This window comes from Enhydra lutris, unplaced genomic scaffold, assembly GCF_002288905.1.
Source record: "Enhydra lutris kenyoni isolate GAN:26980312 unplaced genomic scaffold, ASM228890v2 scaffoldscaffold127, whole genome shotgun sequence".
Taxonomy (NCBI): domain Eukaryota; kingdom Metazoa; phylum Chordata; class Mammalia; order Carnivora; family Mustelidae; genus Enhydra; species Enhydra lutris.
In genome coordinates, this window is record NW_019154211.1 from 432,240 (window position 1) to 450,303 (window position 18,064).

Here is an 18,064-nt window from a genome sequence, read left to right on the forward strand (position 1 = left end):
TTTCAGTTTTCCAGGATTCATTGTTTATGCATCACACCCAGTTGTCCATGTAATACATGCCCTTCTTAATACCCACCACCAGACTCCCCTGTGATTTGGGGCCCTTTCTGGCTCCATACATATTATAGGATTGTTTGTTCCCAGCTCTGTGAAACATGTTGATGGTATTTTGATAGAGATTATATTGAATATGTAGATTGCTCTGGGCAGCATAGACATTTTAATACTGTTTATTCTTCCATTCCATGAACATGGATTACTTCTCCATCTCTTTGTGTCTTCCTCAGTTTGTTTCATAAGGGTTCCGTAGTTTCTAGAGTACAGATATTTACTTCTTTGGTTAGGTTTATTCCTAGGTGTCTTATGGTTTTGGTGCAATTGTGAATGGGATCAATTTCTTATCTCCTCTTTCTTAAATAACATTTTTAGTGTATAGAATTACCACTGATCTCTGTGCATTGATTAAACATCCTGCCACGTTGGTCAACTTCTGTATAAAATTTAGCAATGTTGGGGTGGAGTCTTTTTGGTTTTCCACAGAAAGTATCATGTCATCTGCAATGAGAGAGAATTTGACTTCTTGTATGCCAACTTGAATTCCTTTTATTTCTTTTTGTTGTCTGATTGCTGTGGCTAGGACTTCTAGTACTATGATGAACAATAGTGGTAAAAGTGGGCATCCCTGTTCTGTTCCTCACCTTAATGGAAAAGCTCTCAGTTTTTCTACATTAAGAATGATATTTCCTGTAGCTTTTTGTAGATGGTTTTTATTCTGTTGAGGTATGTTCTTTCTATCCCTATACTTTGAAGAATTTTAATCAGGAAAAGATGCTGTATTTTGTCAAATGCTTTCCCTATTGAATTGAGAGGGTTAAAAGGTTCTTCTCTTTTCTTTGGTTAAAGGGTTATCTTACATTGATTGATTTGCAAAGACTGAGCTACCCTTACATACCAGAAATAAACCCCACCTGGTCCTGGTGAATAATCCTTTTAATATACTATTGGATGGGGCACTGGGTGTGGTGCATAAACAATGAATCTTGGAACACTGAAAAAAATAAAATAAAATTAACGTGTTAAAAAAAAAAGTAGTGACTCCCCCAAAAAAACACCCAAGAAATAAATGGTGAATTAAAAAATGAATGTACTGTTGTATCCTTTTGGTTAGTACTTTTGTGAGTATTTTGTCATTCATGTTCGGCATCCATTGGTCTGTAATTCTTTTTGTTGGGGCCATTGTCTGGTTTTGAGATCAATGTAATGCTGGCATCACAGAAGGAGTTCAGAATTTTCCTTCCATTTTTTGAAATAGTTTCCGTAGGATGGGTATGATTTCTTCCTTGAGTGTTTGGCAGAATTCCCCTGGAAGTCATCTGGCCCTGGACTCTTGTTTTTGGTTGCTGCTTCAGTGTCCTCCTGGCTGAGTGTCTGTTCATATATTCTACTTCTTCCTGTTTCAGTATTGGTAGTTTATTAGTTTCCAAGAATGCATCCATTTCTTCCAGACTGCCTAATTTATTGGCATATAGTGATTCATAGTATGTTCTAACAATTGTCTGCATTTCCTTGGTATTCATAGTCAACAAAACTAAGAGTAAACCCAGGGAATGGGAAAAGATATTTGAAATGACATTACAGATAAAGGGTTGGTATAGAAGATCTATAAAGAACTCTGCTGCAGAGAAGCTTTTGATCTTGAAGTCCCAAAAGTTCAACAACATATGGATGGGTCCTGTCGTTTTTTCCAATCTGCAACCCTGTGCCATTTTATGGGTGCATTTAGGTCATTCACATTAGAGTGATTATTGAGAGATACGTTTTTATTGACATCATGTTATCTGTGAAGCCTTTGTTTCTATAGATTGTCTCCATAAATTTCTGTTCAATGATATTCTTGGTGTTATGGGATCAGGAGGGAGGCAAACCATAAGAGACTTTTTTTTTAATCATGTAATTTTAAAACAAATTTTATTTAATTTTTAAATTTCGGTGTTCCAGAATTCATTGTTTATGCACCACACCCAGTGCTCCATGCAGTACATGCCCTCCTTAATACCCACTACCAAGCTCAGCCACCCTCTCACCTCCTCCCCTCCAAAACCCTCAGTTTGTTTCTCAGAGTCCACAGACTCTCATGGTTTGTCTCCCCCTCCAATTTCCCCCAACTCACTTCTCCTCTCTACCTCCTGATGTTTTCCATGTAATTCCTTACACTCTACTAAGGGAAACCATGTGATAATTGGGTCTCTCTGCTTGGCTTACTTCACTTAGCATAATCTCCTCCAGTCCTGCCCATGTTGATACAATAGTTGGGTATTCATCCTTTCTGATGGAGGCATAATACTCCATAGTGTATATGAACCACATTCATTCATCTGTTGAAGGTCATCTTGGTTCTTTCCACAGTTTGTTGACTGTGGCCATTGGTGCTCTAAACATTGGGGTACAGATGGTCCATCTTTTCACTACATCTGTATCTTTGGGGTAAATACCCAGTAGTGCAACTCAGGGTCATAAGGAAGCTCTACTTTCAATTTCTTAAAGAATCTCCACACTGTTTTCCAAAGTGGCTGCACCAACTTGCATTCCCACCAACAGTGGAAGAGGGTTCCCGTTTCTCCACATCCTCTCCAACACATGTTGTTTACTGTTTCTTAATTTTGGCCATTGTAACTGGTGTAAGGTGGTATCTCAGTGTGGTTTTGGTTTGAATCTCCCTGATGGCTAGTGATGATGAACATTTTCTCATGTGTCTGATAGCCATTTGTATGTCTTCATTGAAGAAGTGTCTGTTCATGTCTTCTGCCCATTATCTGACATGATTATCTGTTTGTGTGTTTTGAGTTTAAGGAGTTCTTTACAGATCTTAGATATCAGCACTTTGTCTGTACCATAATTTGTGAATATCTTCTCATGTTCTCTGGGTTGCTTCTTTGTTTTGTTGACTGTTTCCTTTGCTGTGCAGAAGCTTTTGATTTTGATGAAGTCCCAAAACTTCATTTTTGCTTATTTTTTCCTTTGCTTTTGGAGACATGTCTTTTTTTTTTTAAAGATTTTGTTTTTATTTATTTGAGACAGAGATCACAAGCAGGCAGAGAGAAAGAGAGGAGGAAGCAGGCTCCCCACTGAGCAGAGAGCCTGATGAGGGGCTCGATCTGAATACCTGGGGACCATGACCTGAACCAAAGGCAGAGACCTCAACCCACTGAGCCACCCAGGCACCCCTGGCGACATGTCTTCAAAGAAGTTTCTGTAGCTGATGTCAAAGAGCTTACTGCCTATGTTCTCCTCTAGAATTTTGGTAGATTCCTGCCTTATGTTGAGGTCTTTTATCCATTTCGAGTTTATCTTTCTGTGTGGTGTAGGAGAATGGTCGAGTTTTATTTTTCTACACATAGCAGTCCAATTTTCCCAGCACCATTTATTGAAGAGACTGTCTTTTTTCCAGTGGTTATTTTTTACTGCTTTGTTGAAAATTATTTGACCATTGAGTTGCCCATCCGTATCTGGGCTCTCTGCTCTGTTCCACTGGTATGTGTGTCTGTGTTTGTGCCAGTACCATGCTGCCTTTGTGACAAAAGCTTTGTAGTAAAGCTTGAAATCAGGCAACGTGATGCCCATGGCTTTGTTTTTCTTTTTCAATATTTCCTGAGCAATTCAGGGGTTTTCTGGTTCCATACAAATTTTAGGATTGTTTGTTCCAGCACAGAATGATGAAAAACATTCCAGGCTCATGGATTGGAAGAATAAACATTGTTAAAATATCTATACTGCTCAGAGCAATCTATACTTTCTGTGCCATCCTGATCAACATTCCACTGGCATTTTCAAAACAAGGACTTTGAATGAGACACTAGATTAGACTGATTTCTTATTTTATGCTTTAAATTTTTTTAATTTAAATTCAGTTCAGTTAACACACAGTGCATTACTGGTTTCAGAGTTAGAACTTATTGATTCATCAGTTGGATGTAACATCTAGTACTCATTCCATCAAGTGTCCTCCTTAATGTCCCTCAGCCAGTTACCACCCTCCCCCCAGCCACTCATAGTTTAAAACAAAATTTTAAGTATAATTTCAGGATTTGGATTAGGGAATGTTCCTCCTAGAATTCTAGCTTTATTTATTTATTTATTCTCACAACATATCTGCTTAAATTCCTTTTTAAATTATGTTCAGCTATCCACCCTATATATATCATTCATTTTTGATGTAGTGTTCAACCATTCGTTATTTGTGTGTAACTCCCACTGCTCCTCCCAGCATGTGCCCTCCTTATCGTCCATCCCCATGTTACCTCATCCCCTGACCCCCACCCCTCCAAAACCCTGTTTGTTACCCAGAGAAACATTTTGATTTCTGATTTTATTTACTTGAGGCTTTCTCTTTTCTTTTTGATAAATCTAGGCAAAGGTTTCTCAATTTCATTTTATTTTTTTCCAAAGAACCAGACGTTGGCTGTTGTTGTTGTTGTTGTTGTTGTTGTTGTTGTTTTTAATCTATTCTGTTGTTTTTTGGTTTTTATATCATTTATTTCTGCTCTAGTCTTTAGTACTTTCTTCCTTCTGCTGTATTTAGGCTTCAGTCATTTTACTTTCTCTAGCTCCTTCAGGTGTAATGTTAGGTGGTGTCTTTTAGATTTTTCTTGCTTCTTGTGGTCTTCTTGTGTGCTGTGTATTTCTATCTTAGAACCACCTTTGTTGCAGAATAATTAGGGGAAAGTGATGAAGGTTTTGTACTCTTGCATGAGTGTGTGTGTGTGTGTGTGTGTGTGTGTGTGTGTGTGTGTAATGTTCAGGCTCCACATCCACACCACACCTTGTGGGGGTCCCACTGCTTTCCAATATTGTCAGTAACATTGATGCTCTGAGCTTTGTTTAAGACAGTGACACTCCCCCCACCCCAAAGACCCTTTCTTCTTTTACTTTGGATTGTTGATGCCTCTGTGGCCTCCTGTCTAGCGTGCATTTTATGCTCCTTCTATGAAGTTTGTACATTGAGCTGGGGGGACCTGTGATGCATACTGAATGCCTCTGGGATTCCTTTTAAAGCTCAGTTGATGAGCATCAGGATATTTGTGATTCATCGGTATTTAAGGACAGGAATAAACAATGTGAGTGATTCTGTGCATTTTAGTATATTTTTTTCCCATTAGAACAAATTTTGAAAGTCAGAGAGTGAAGAGGTAAGCACAGAATCATGTGTACAGAGAGGGCCCTGAGGGAAAGTGTTCTCTGGAGAAGAATCGCTAGATCCTGACAGGAAATCTGCCCATAACTACCATTGGCATCTGCTCCTGGGCTTAAAGACAGAACTGGTGAGTAGTGTGCACCCCGTGGTGGTCGAGATACCGCCCCCCCCACAGTGAGGTTTGTGTATGGGCTCACACTGAGCAGCCCTCACTGTGTCCTTCTCACAATAATACAAGGCTGTGTCCTCGGCACTCAGGCTGTTCATCTGCAAATACAGAGTGTTCTTGCCATTGTCTCTGGAGATGGTGAATTGGCCCTTCACAGAGTTTGCATAGTATGTGCTACTTCCATCATAGCTAATACTTGCGACCCACTGCAGCCCCTTCCCTGAAGCCTGGCGGACCCAGTGCATGGCATAGCTACTGAAGGTGAATCCAGAGGCTGCACAGGAGAGTCTCAGGGACCCTCCAGGCTTCACCAGGTCTCCCCTAGACTCCACCAGCTGTACCTCACACTGGACACCTGCAGACACAAGACATCCTGGTCAGGAAACTGTCACACATCCATGGTTTCTTTCACTCATATGCACTCACATCCTCAACGTCTCTTGTTCACCATGAATTACATTTTAAAAGAGCAACAAGGAAAACCCAGCCAAGCACAAACTCCATAGTGAGTTGTCTGTGTCCTGTCCTGAGTACTGACTGGAACATCTGGGTATCCCGAGCCTGGGGCTCCTCTCCCAGCTGCAGGGTCTTGGCTGTGCTAGTTAAATCAGCAGAGGTAAGGACCTATTTGCATGTCCTCTGGCTATATATTCAGCTTGTTTATCTATTCTGACAGAGAGGCAGTGACCTAAGCAGTTGCAAATGCCTTTAACTTAGTGTTAATGACCAATTTTGGAAAAAAAAAACGTTTTTTATTATATAATCTTCCAGTGGGTATACTTGGGTTCGTAAGGTATCCATGAACATATATGGGGTGAGAATGACCCCAGGATCTAGGTCAGTGTTTCCCCCACAGGAGCTGCTGCCCCCCACCCTGAATTATCTGCAGGACAGAGTGTCAGGCTATGAGGAATGTGGAACCCATCCTGTAATGGGGATGGATTGATTTTGCTTATTGTATACTTTACCATAAATGCAGAGAAAATCAGCATTTTGTAGGTGTATTTTCATGTCTTTAACATTCACTCTCTCTGCGTCCCTCCAGAATCACCTTTGTTATTACCTATAATAAGTTCAATGTGTATATTTGACATAAGATCAATGACCCACATACAGAGTGTGTGATATGATAAACACAGGTGTCACAATCAACATTATTGACAGTGAGTGCATCAATTCTCCCTAAAATTTCCAGCATATCCCCCTGGAATTTCTTCTTCTCTTTCCCTTGTTTACCCTGTCCCTACATAGCTATTGTTCTTTCTCAGGTCACTTTATACTAGCTTTAATTCTGTAGAGTTCATAAATGGGACATTGTACTCTATGTACTTCCTCTGTAGGGCTTCTTTGCCCCAGAATCGATCCTTGTGGATACAGTCGTGTTGCTGTCTGTATCAGGAATCACTGGTTTTAATGACTGACAGCTCTGAAGGCAGCAGTTGGAAGCAGCCACTGGAGGAAGATCTGAAGAGGAGAAAGAAGCCACTTGCCTCAAGCCTCATCACACACCCTCTTGTTCTTTGTTCTAAAAAAGAGAAGAGCTCCCTTGTTGTTCAGGAACCAATTCTGCTGGCTGTGGAGAAGAGAACTAAAGACAGAAAGATGTGGACCAGAGAAGGTTGAGTTAGAAGCTCAGAAAGACCTGTCCATGGAAGATGCGAGGCACCAGGAGGAAGCACAGCATGGGAGGAGCTGTTCTGCTGCAGAAGAATCCTGTGCACAAACAAATCCGACACTCAGACACCAGGCTGTGGATGTCATGTCAAGTGGCCAACCTCTGACTATGTCCATAATTCCCACATTCTCTACTCAGTTCCACTGCTAACCTCAGTTGTGAGCTGCAGTCACCACCTGGGAACAGCAGCTGCTCTTTACTTCAAACCAGGAGCCTTCTTTCCTTGTCACCAGTGCATGGAGAGGACCCATTTCTGCAGCCACACCTGCCTACACCCCCACAGAGTGTACCTGACATGTGTGGAATCTCCTTTTTTTGATAATTGTTTTCCTGCATTACTGAGGCTCAGTAGGAGGCTCAACACATGTGTGTCTCCTACTGACTCCAGGTACTTAACGTACCTTGAGCCATTGTGGACCTTGACTGTGGGTATTAACTGTGACTAGAATGTAGTCCCTGTCAAAACAGTGCAAATTTATTACTACTCTGCCACCCTCCTGGTTTTCTATTTTAATCAGAAAATAAGAACCATTATGCTTTCCTGAAAATATGATCTCTATTTGAGTTTCTGTCCGTTTCTTTGTACAAAGTGCATTTAGAACAGAGGAGCAGAACTCCAATGGGAATGCCTCAGGATCTGCACAACCAGGAAGAAGACTGTGTTGCCGCACATGGAGCCTCCCGGCAGCCATGTCATGCTTTGGGACAGAGCTGCTGTGAAGCCACGTTCTTCCTTGTAAGTGGTGACAATCACAGGGAACACCGTGCACTACACACATGCATCAGTCCTCCCATAAACTGGAGTGGGAGCCAGATAGTTGATTCCCTTCTCTGATTTTGTCTCCCAATGTTTTCAACTCTGTTAAGCCCCTTTATTGGTCACCGTTTTAGGGGGAAATGAGTAGTTTGAGAGGAGGAGTCTCCATGAGTGTTGGAAAGCACAGGTTCTGTCCATAGAGGAGCATGTGCTATATGGGTTTCCTGTCCGTCCCAATTTCGTTAACTTCCTCCCAGTATCCTCTCGGGAAAGCAACTATGTGCTGGGCCTTCACACAGCCTGTGCCTTCTTCCCTCAATATGCTTTATCTAATCTGCTAGACATCGTCCTGAGACATGGTTCAGCTCAGTTAAAATCGTTCTCATAAGGCCTAGTCCTTCCTTGACCACGTGACCTCCTCAGGTAAGATGATCACTTACTTCTTCATGGCTCCCAATGTTCCCTGTGAGCATCTCCCTCAGAATACATATACCATCATGGTACTTGCACTGGTTCACAAGGTAGTAGAAGGAGAGATGCCTACAATTTTCTTAGTCCTCAAAGACAAGAGCTATCTTCGTCACCTATACCTTGTGTGTCGCTGGTGCAGAATTCATTCAGCCCATGTTGAAGAGTGGTTTTCCTACAGACTGGCCGTTGCTTATGAACTCTACTCTTTACATGTACCTGCTCTTGTGCGTGGGGACAGAACATCATCCATATTCTTCCCAGGCCAGTTCTAGGCACCAAGTAAGATAGTCAACCTATTGGACATTCTTTTCACTTGTTCATGCAGTGAACGTTATGGAGAGGCCATTGCAGTCTCAGTGATGAGGACCAAAAAAAAAAAAAAAAAAAAAAAAAAAAAGAGAGAGACATGATTTCCAGACCCCGACCATTCTGAAGACCCACAAATGAAGACAAAATGAAGATCCTTTATTCTTTACCCAGAAGTCTAGTGTACAGTTACATACCTGTTTGTGTAATTCATTAACTAATATTTATTTGGTTCTAACTGCACAAAGGGTAATGAAATAAGTCAAGCAGAGAGAGTCAATTATCATATGGTTTCACTTATTTGTAGTGCATAACAAATAGCATGGAGGACAAGAGGAGATGGAGAGAAGAATGGAGTTGAGGGAAATTGGAAGGGGAGGAGAACCATGAGAGACTATGGACTCTGAAAAACAACCTGAGGGTTTTGAAGGGGCGGGGGGTGGGAGGTTGGGGGACCAAGGTGGTGGGTATTAGAAAGGGCACGGATTGCATGGAGCACTGGGTGTGGTGCAAAAACAATGAATACTGTTACACTGAAAAGAAATTTAAAAATTTTTTTAAAAAGTGTAGCCCTGCCTGGTCTCTGTGAATATGGCAATGAACAGAAATAGAAGAATTTTCCTTCATAGGGCTTACCTTTGAGGAAGGAAGACAGACCATAAGCCAGTAACAATCCTCTCTTTCTCTAAATGGTTAAGGATTCTCTGACTGACTCTGGTGTGGAGAGTAATTAGGAGTGACATAGGGACTGCTCACTTCGGCAGCACATATACTAAAAATAGGAGTGACATAGGGACATGGGAGCATGGAATCTGGAAGGTGAGGAGATTCTTGCTGGTGTCCAAGTGAAAAATGATAGGAGCTCAGTCCTGGTTGGCAGCAGCGAAGGGGTGAGAAATGGTTAGATTCTGAGTGTGTCTTGAACTTGTAAGTGGCAAGACTTGCTGACTAATTGGCCATGGAGTGAGAGAAGGAGGTGGTTAAGGAGAGCACTGAGGTATCAGCCCCAGAATTTGAGGTCTCCATCCTTCATCCCGTGAAAAGGGCAGTTCCACCCCAGTCCTCATATCTTTTGTGGATTCCTGGAGGTTTTATTCACTGCATCTCATTATCTCTGGCTTTACTGTTTCTCCTTCTCTCCATGTTTTGGTCCTTTCTGTCTGTCTATCCTAACATTCTCGTCCCCACCCTGCACCTTGTATTTACAGTTCTCTGTTGCATCACTATCATTCATATATTTCCGTCTGGTTTAACTTTTGTAATATATTTTGCCCTTTTTTTGTTTTTGGTTGATTCGGGTAGGAGAATAAATGCAGCCCTTATGTTGAAGTTTCTGGAAATAGTGTCATTGAGATGTATGGAAGGGGAAGATACTTCTACCCCATTATCTCCATTCCAAACTACCTCTTCCAGACACACCTATAAATAGGTGGTCATGTGTGACGGTCCAGAGGGTTTACATCAGAGCAAACAGCTTAGAATTGAGACACAGGCATCCATTGCCTCTTGCGTCCCAGAGACCTTCTGCTTTTGAGTGGCCATTTATGTCTCCCCATCATGTTCTGCCTAGAATTTTGTTCTCTCTCTCAGTACCACATTGGGTTACCGTCATTCATGGTACAGCCTCCTCTTCGTTCTAAAGCTCAAAATCTGCACTTTTATCTACCAGAGAATGTCAGGGTCTTGTTCCTTTCAGGCCATATCCTAGAGGGAGCTTGTCCTGGCACACTCAGAGGTCACTCTGAAATTTTCCTGAGCAATGAACATGTCCTCTGATAAGAACTTACTGACTTTTCCTGAGAAATACGTCTGTCACTCTAGCTTATCCATTTTGCAAAGCTCCCAGCTCATGCACATATGTAGATTGTTAGAATTCCCACAATTTCTGGGAAGAAACCTCTGTTGTTGCGACCTCAACTGCTGTTTTGTTCTATCCAGAGGTACCCCACAGTTTGTCCCTGCAAAGTGGAGCTTTGCTTGATAGATAGCTCTCCACTGGAGCTGTTCCAGTGTTTAATGGAGAGGAGACCTGGACACCTCATTGCAATACAAGATAAGATGTGACTTACTAACATGAGACAGGATATGTACTGGGGGAGTGTAGAGATTCCTGTTGAAGGTAAGATTTCAGTTCTTAAAGATGTTTCTTTCTTTTTTAAGTAAAAACGACCAAAATACAATGTGTTTTGAAACAATTAATATAATACAGACCCTAAAAAAGAATCACTGGTTTTAATGATTAGCACCTCTCCAATGAATGGACATAGCAGGATTTTATTTTTTTTTTAAGTAGTTGGTTGGGGTTGAAATTGTTTCTAGTGTCTGATATTACAATAAAGTTCCTTCTACCCCTAGATATGTGGCTGAGGAGCTTGAAAATGTGTTATTTATATGTTTTCCACAAAAATATTGAACCTGAAGAAGATGCAGAGGAATAATTTTGCATCAATATACGAGTTTCTCTACCCTGTTAAGTTCCTGCTTTACATGGGTGTTTTTGAAAGCTCAATGTCAAACATGGGAATATAAATAAAACATAGTTAAAATTAGGAATTTTCTGTGAAGATGCTTTAAGTGCATGTGTAATATGTTAATGTAATAAGTTTAAGGTATTTTTGGAAAAGCTTGATGCCCATAACTATACTAGGGGGTAACCATGGAGCAGAAATCCAGAGTATCATTTATAGCAATGGGTTAAAGAAACAGCATATAATTCAAATCCCTGTCCATTAAGGGAGTTGATGAGTCTAATTTTATGTGGAAATAATATAAACCTTGTGGATACAGTCTTATTTCTGATCTGGGATCTGTGTCTCTGTGGCAATGAGACCATTCTGGTCAGGGAGACAGGAAAAGGTCTGTTGGGAATTTCATGCATCTCCAGAAGATACTTTCAGAAGAATCTCTCCCTTCTCCCAGTCCATGTTTGGTTCTGCCTGTCACCTTTGGGAATGCTGCCACTATGTCCACCCATGATGGGGGTTACCTGGCATTTGGAAGTGCCATAAAGTTGATTTTACATCAAGATACTGGAGGCAGTCTGACTGTCACACCCCTCAGATCATATGCAGACTCTCACCTCTTTGGTGTCACCAGGTGATATCAAAACCTGTTAGTTAAATATTCTGTAGTAACAGGGAGCAGCGTAACGACAAATTGGTTACAACCTTGATTTGTACTTGGAAGGAAACTCAGAAAAACAGTCAGAATGTTTACTTCTCATGTGCCATCTTCAGCAGCAAAGTCCTGGGGAACCTGACAGGTGGAACATTGTGAGAAAACAGTCTTCAGGAGCCCATAGAACACAGGTAGATGGACTTAATCCCATGTCCACCCTCCATGGCACAGGCATATGTTTTATTTCTTGTATGTGTAGTTTCCCATGTTGTGAAGTCATTCCAAGCCAAACCTCCATCCCTTCCTGCAGATGAAAGTCTTCTTGATTTGTGTGTCCATCCTGGGTGATACCAGCTTTCATATCCAATGGCTGAGGTTCACACCTGTCAGCTGTCCTGGTGGGACAATGGTTCACAGTGTGGTTCAGAGTCAGATACTACATAATCATTATATCCACAGTCTCCTGGAAAGGTTGAGAAAAGGGCATCCTTAAAGTAAATTTACACAATCTCTCAGAGATGCATGGACTGTGTTGTCCAAAGATACTCCCACTGGCACTGATGGTTAGTGGTCAATGGACTCAGGAACACATGCCTGATCTCCCTGTGACATGGGTCCTTGTGAGGCCACACATTTAGGAATATTTCCTCCAGTTCTAGTCTGTGCCTTAGTGCATTCTGCTGTGAGACATTTAAAAAGGATTCATGCATCATATCCATCCTAAACTAACAAAATCAGTCTGCCTGTCCACTGTGAGTTTTTCATGGATTCCCTTGACTTCCTTTTTAAATTTTTAAAAAAAATTTTTCAGTTTTCCACATCCTTTGACTTTCAATTAGTAAATTCATCCTAATGGGAGTGCTAAATAAATAAATAAATAATAAATAAATAAATAAATAAATAAATAAATGCATGCTACCCTTCAACATCTTTGAAGGATTTACAAGGACTTTTGACAACAAACGTGGCAGGGAAATTCAATTCCAAGTCAATTTCAGGTTGCAGCGCTGATCTACCTCTGTATTCCTTTTCTCAGCTCAGAAACTTTGACTTTGCTGGATGAGTACAGGACCTCTGTCCTGTCTGCCCATCCCCCAGTTTCCATCCCTGAATAGATCTCGTGCATCAGGAAGACTGCAAACTGGCCATGCCATCCAAAATGCACCTGTGTTCACTGCTCAGAGACATGGAGTGGTGCTAGTAATATTCCTGCAATTCTTGTCCTTGGAGAACAACCCTCACTACTTGCTCATAGCCCCGGGCTCACTGCCAGGAGGTTCATTCTGACAAAGTCTCCTAGTGAGTGAGGTTACATAGGTGGACATTTGTCAACCATTAATGCAAAATAATATAATAATTACATAATATTTAATCGAATTGCTCATTCAAAGAGCAACTGAAGCATAAGACAATGGGATCAGAGCAGAGAGAAATAAATTAGGCTATTTTGAAATAAAGCACTGGATTTCAACTTTGAGCTTCAGCATATACAGAAGAAGGAATTTGTCACACCATCATTGCTACTAGAAAATGTGGGATGGAGTAGTTAGGATGGCAGAAGAGAAGGGGTCCCTAGGTTGGATTTCTGGAACACAGCTAGGTAGTCAACAAGTCATTCTGAGAAGCCAAGAAGTCAATCAGGGGTCTGAGAGAACAAAACCTGCAAGTCTTCAAATAGAAAATCTATCTCCTTTTGTTACATAGGAGGTGCAGAGAGTTGTCTTGTTGTCATATATAGCTGTGGGGGTGACATCAGGGATGGAGCCTGCTTCTGGAAGCTGCCACAATGTATTGTAGCAGCAGAGCATAACATCTGAACTTTTAGAAGTGTGCTACTGTGGGGATGTGGCCGGCATAAAGGTGCTGAAGTGGCAAAGTGGGGCAGAATTCCAGGGTCTGAGGTCTGCTGAGTCACAAGAAGGATGTGTGGCACCATTGTGATGCACAGATGCTAAGCAAAGAGCCTGGAACCTGGTTGAACAGTGAGTCTAAGTGCAGGCTTTCTGCTCTGATTTGCCATGAATGGTGAACCACAATCTGGTCATGGGATCTCTTTCCTGAGACCTGTGGGCAAATGGAAAAAAGTATGAGACTGTCCCCTGGAGGAATAGCATGGGCCCGCATCATAGGAGCCCCTAATTTTGAAGTTTTGAAACTCAATCATGTGCCTGAGATGCAACAGCTGAGACACAGGTAGGGTGAACATGGGTTTCAGATGGAAACATTCGAGAGAAAGGGGTTGATTGCTGTTCTGAGAGGGCTCACTGAAGAGTGGGGTGCATGTGAAATTTCAACCCCTGCCTAGAGAGCAGATACCATATTCAACCTACCCATCAGTGCCATCAGGAAGCAAAACAGTGACACCTAGTGGAAGGCAGACCTGCTTACACAAGCCCTGTCCCCTGCTCCCAAGATGTGCATTTCCATGAGGGCAAAACCCCTGAGAATAATCACAGCAGGCACCTCTCCCAGAAGGTCCACAGGACAATTCCATCTTACCAAGTTTAATGATCATAGAGAGTGGCACACTTTCAGTTCGGGGAAGTGGGCTTTGCTTTCTTTCTTTTTATTCTTAAGTTTTTTATTGTTTTTTAATATTAATTTTTTTATTAATTTTATTTTTTTAAACATATAATATATTTTTATCCCCAGGGGTAGAGGTCTGTGAATCGCCAGGTTTACACATTTCACAGCACTCACCATATCACATACCCTCCCCAATGTCCATAACCCCACCCCCCCTCAACTCTCATTTTGTTTTGTGAGATTAAGAGTCACTTTTGGTTTGTCTCCATCCCAATCCCATCTTGTTTCATTTACTCTTCTCCTACCCCCTTAACCCCCCATGTTGCATCTCCTCTCCCTCATATCAGGGAGATCATATGATAGTTGTCTTTCTCTGATTGACTTACTTCGCTAAGCATGATACCCTCTAGTTCCATCCATGTCGTCGCAAATGGCAAGATTTCATTTCTTTTGATGGCTGCATAGTATTCCATTGTATATATATACCACATCTTCTTTATCCATTCATCTGTTGATGGACATCTAGGTTCTTTCCATAGTTTGGCTATTGTAGACATTGCTGCTATAAACATTCGGGTGCACGTGCCCCTTCTGATCACTACGTTTGTATCTTTAGGATAAATACCCAGTAGTGCAATTGCTGAGTCATAGGGTAGTTCTATTTTCAACATTTTGAGGAACCTCCATGCTGTTTTCCAGAGTGGTTGCACCAGCTTGCATTCCCACCAACAGTGTAGGAGGGTTCCCCTTTCTCTGCATCCTCGCCAGCATCTGTCATTTCCTGATTTTTTAATTTTAGCCATTCTGACTGGTGTGAGGTGATATCTCATTGTGGTTTTGATTTGTATTTCCCTGATGCCGAGTAATATGGAGCACTTTTTCATGTGTCTGTTGGCCATCTGGATGTCTTCTTTACAGAAATGTCTGTTCATGTCTTCTTCCCATTTCTTGATTGGATTATTTGTTCTTTGGGTGTTAAGTTTGTTAAGTTCTTTATAGATTTTGGACACTAGCCCTTTATCTGATATGTCATTTGCAAATATCTTCTCCCATTCTGTCAGTTGTCTTTTGGTTTTGTTAACTGTTTCCTTTGCTGCGCAAAAGCTTTTGATCTTGATGAAATCCCAATAGTTCATTTTTGCCCTTGCTTCCCTTGCCTTTGGTGATGTTCCTAGGAAGATGTTGCTGAGGCTGATGTCGAATAGGTTGCTGCCTGTGTTCTCCTCAAGAATTTTGATGGATTCCTTTCTCACATTGAGGTCCTTCATCCATTTTGAGTCTATTTTGTGTGTGGTATAAGGAAAAGATCCAATTTCATTTTTCTGCATGTGGCTGTCCAATTTTCCCAACACCATTTATTGAAGAGGCTGTCTTTTTTCCATTGGACATTCTTTCCTGCTTTGTCAAAGATTAGTTGACCATAGAGTTGAGGGTCTATTTCTGGGCTCTCTATTCTGTTCCGTTGATCTATGTGTCTGTTTTTGTGCCTATACCACGCTGTCTTGATGATGGCAGCTTTGTAATAGAGCTTGAAATCCGGAATTGTGATGCCACCAACTTTGGCTTTCTTTTTCAATATTCCTTTGGCTATTCGAGGTCTTTTCTGGTTCCATATAAATTTTAGGATTATTTGTTCCATTTCTTTGAAAAAAATGGATGGTACTTTGCTAGGAATTGCATTAAATGTGTAGGTTGCTTTAGGTAGCATAGACATTTTCACAATATTTATTCTTCCAATCCAGGAGCATGGAACATTTTTCCATTTCTTTGTGTCTTCCTCAATTTCTTTCATGAGTACTTTATAGTTTTCTGTGTATAGATTCTTAGCCTCTTTGGTTAGGTTTATTCCTAGGTATCTTATGGTTTTGGGTGCAATTGTAAATGGGATTGACTCCTTAATTTCTCTTTCTTCTGTCTTGTTGTTGGTGTAGAGAAATGCAACTGATTTCTGTGCATTGATTTTATATCCTGACACTTTACTGAATTCCTGTACAAGTTCTAGCAGTTTTGGAGTGGAGTCTTTTGGGTTTTCCACATATAGTATCATATCATCTGCAAAGAGTGATAGTTTGACTTCTTCTTTGCCGATTTCGATGCCTTTAATTTCCTGTTGTTGTCTGATTGCTGAGGCTAGGACTTCTAGTCCTATGTTGAATAGCAGTGGTGATAATGGACATCCCTGCCATGTTCCTGACCTTAGCGGAAAAGCTTTCAGTTTTTCTCCATTGAGAATGATATTTGCGGTGGGTTTTTCATAGATGGCTTTGATAATATTGAGGTATGTGCTCTCTATGCCTACACTTTGAAGAGTTTTGATCAGGAAGGGATGCTGTACTTTATCAAATGCTTTTTCAGCATCTATTGAAAGTATCATATGGTTATTGTTCTTTCTTTTATTAATGTGTTGTATCACATTGGTTGATTTGCAGATGTTGAACCAACCTTGCAGCCCTGGAATAAATCCCACTTGGTCATGGTGAATAATCCTTTTAATGTACTGTTGAATCCTATTGGCTAGTATTTTGGTGAGAATTTTTGCATCTGTGTTCATCAAGGATATTGGTCTGTAGTTCTCTTTTTTGATGGGATCCTTGTCTGGTTTGGGGATCAAGGTGATGCTGGCCTCATAAAATGAGTTTGGAAGTTTTCCTTCCATTTCTATTTTTTGGAACAGTTTCAGGAGAATAGGAAGTAGTTCTTCTTTAAATGTTTGGTAGAAAACCCCCGGCAAGCATCTGGCCCCGGGCTTTTGTTCGTTTGGAGATTTTTGATGACTGTTTCAATCTCCTTACTGGTTATGGGTCTGTTCAGGCTTTCTATTTCTTCCTGGTTCAGTTGTGGTAGTTTATATGTCTCTAGGAATGCATCCATTTCTTCCAGATTGTCAAATTTGTTGGCGTAGAGTTGCTCATAGTATGTTCTTATAATTGTCTGTATTTCTTTGGTGTTAGATTTGATCTCTTCTCTTTCATTCATGATTTTATTTATTTGGGTCCTTTCTCTTTTCTTTTTGATAAGTCTGGCCAGGGGTTTATCGATCTTATTAATTCTTTCAAAGAACCAGCTCCTAGTTTCGTTGATTTGTTCTATTGTTTTTTTGGTTTCTATTTCATTGATTTCTGCTCTGATCTTTATGATTTCTCTTCTCCTGCTGGGTTTAGGGTTTCTTTCTTGTTCTTTCTCCAGCTCCTTTAGGTGTAGGGTTAGGTTGTGTACCTGAGACCTTTCTTGTTTCTTGGGAAAGGCTTATACCGCTATATATTTTCCTCTCAGGACTGCCTTTGTTGTGTCCCACAGATTTTGAACCATTGTGTTTTCATTATCATTTGTTTCCATGAATTTTTTTTCATTCTTCTTTAATTTCCTGGTTGACCCATTCATTCTTTAGAAGGATGCTGTTTAGTCTCCATGTATTTGGGTTCTTTCCAAATTTCCTCTTGTGATTGAGTTCTAGCTTCAGAGCATTGTGGTCTGAAAATATGCAGGGAATGATCCCAATCTTTTGATACCAGTTAAGACCTGATTTAGGACCGAGGATATGATCTATTCTGGAGAATGTTCCATGTGCACTAGAGAAGAATGTGTATTCTGTTGCTTTGGGATGAAATGTTCTGAATATATCTGTGATGTCCATCTGGTCCAGTATGTCATTTAAGGCCTTTATTTCCTTGTTGATCTTTTGCTTGGATGATCTGTCCATTTCAGTGAGGGGAGTGTTAAAGTCCCCTACGATTATTGTATTATTGTTGATGGGTTTCTTTGATTTTGTTATTAATTGGTTTATATAGTTGGCTGCTCCCACGTTAGGGGCATAGATATTTAAAATTCTTAGATCTTCTTGTTGGACAGATC

At 40.9% G+C, this 18,064-nt stretch overlaps 1 gene segment (V, D, J or C); it reads right to left on the reverse strand.

The window, feature by feature from the left end:
- LOC111139954 overlaps nt 1-5,898 on the reverse strand; it is a 14,007-nt gene extending 8,109 nt beyond the window's left edge. Inside the window, 2 exon segments of the V gene segment in view lie at nt 5,405-5,715; nt 5,819-5,898. Of these exon segments, the coding sequence occupies nt 5,405-5,715; nt 5,819-5,864 (357 nt within the window).
- Nucleotides 5,899-18,064: the final 12,166 nt, after the last annotated feature.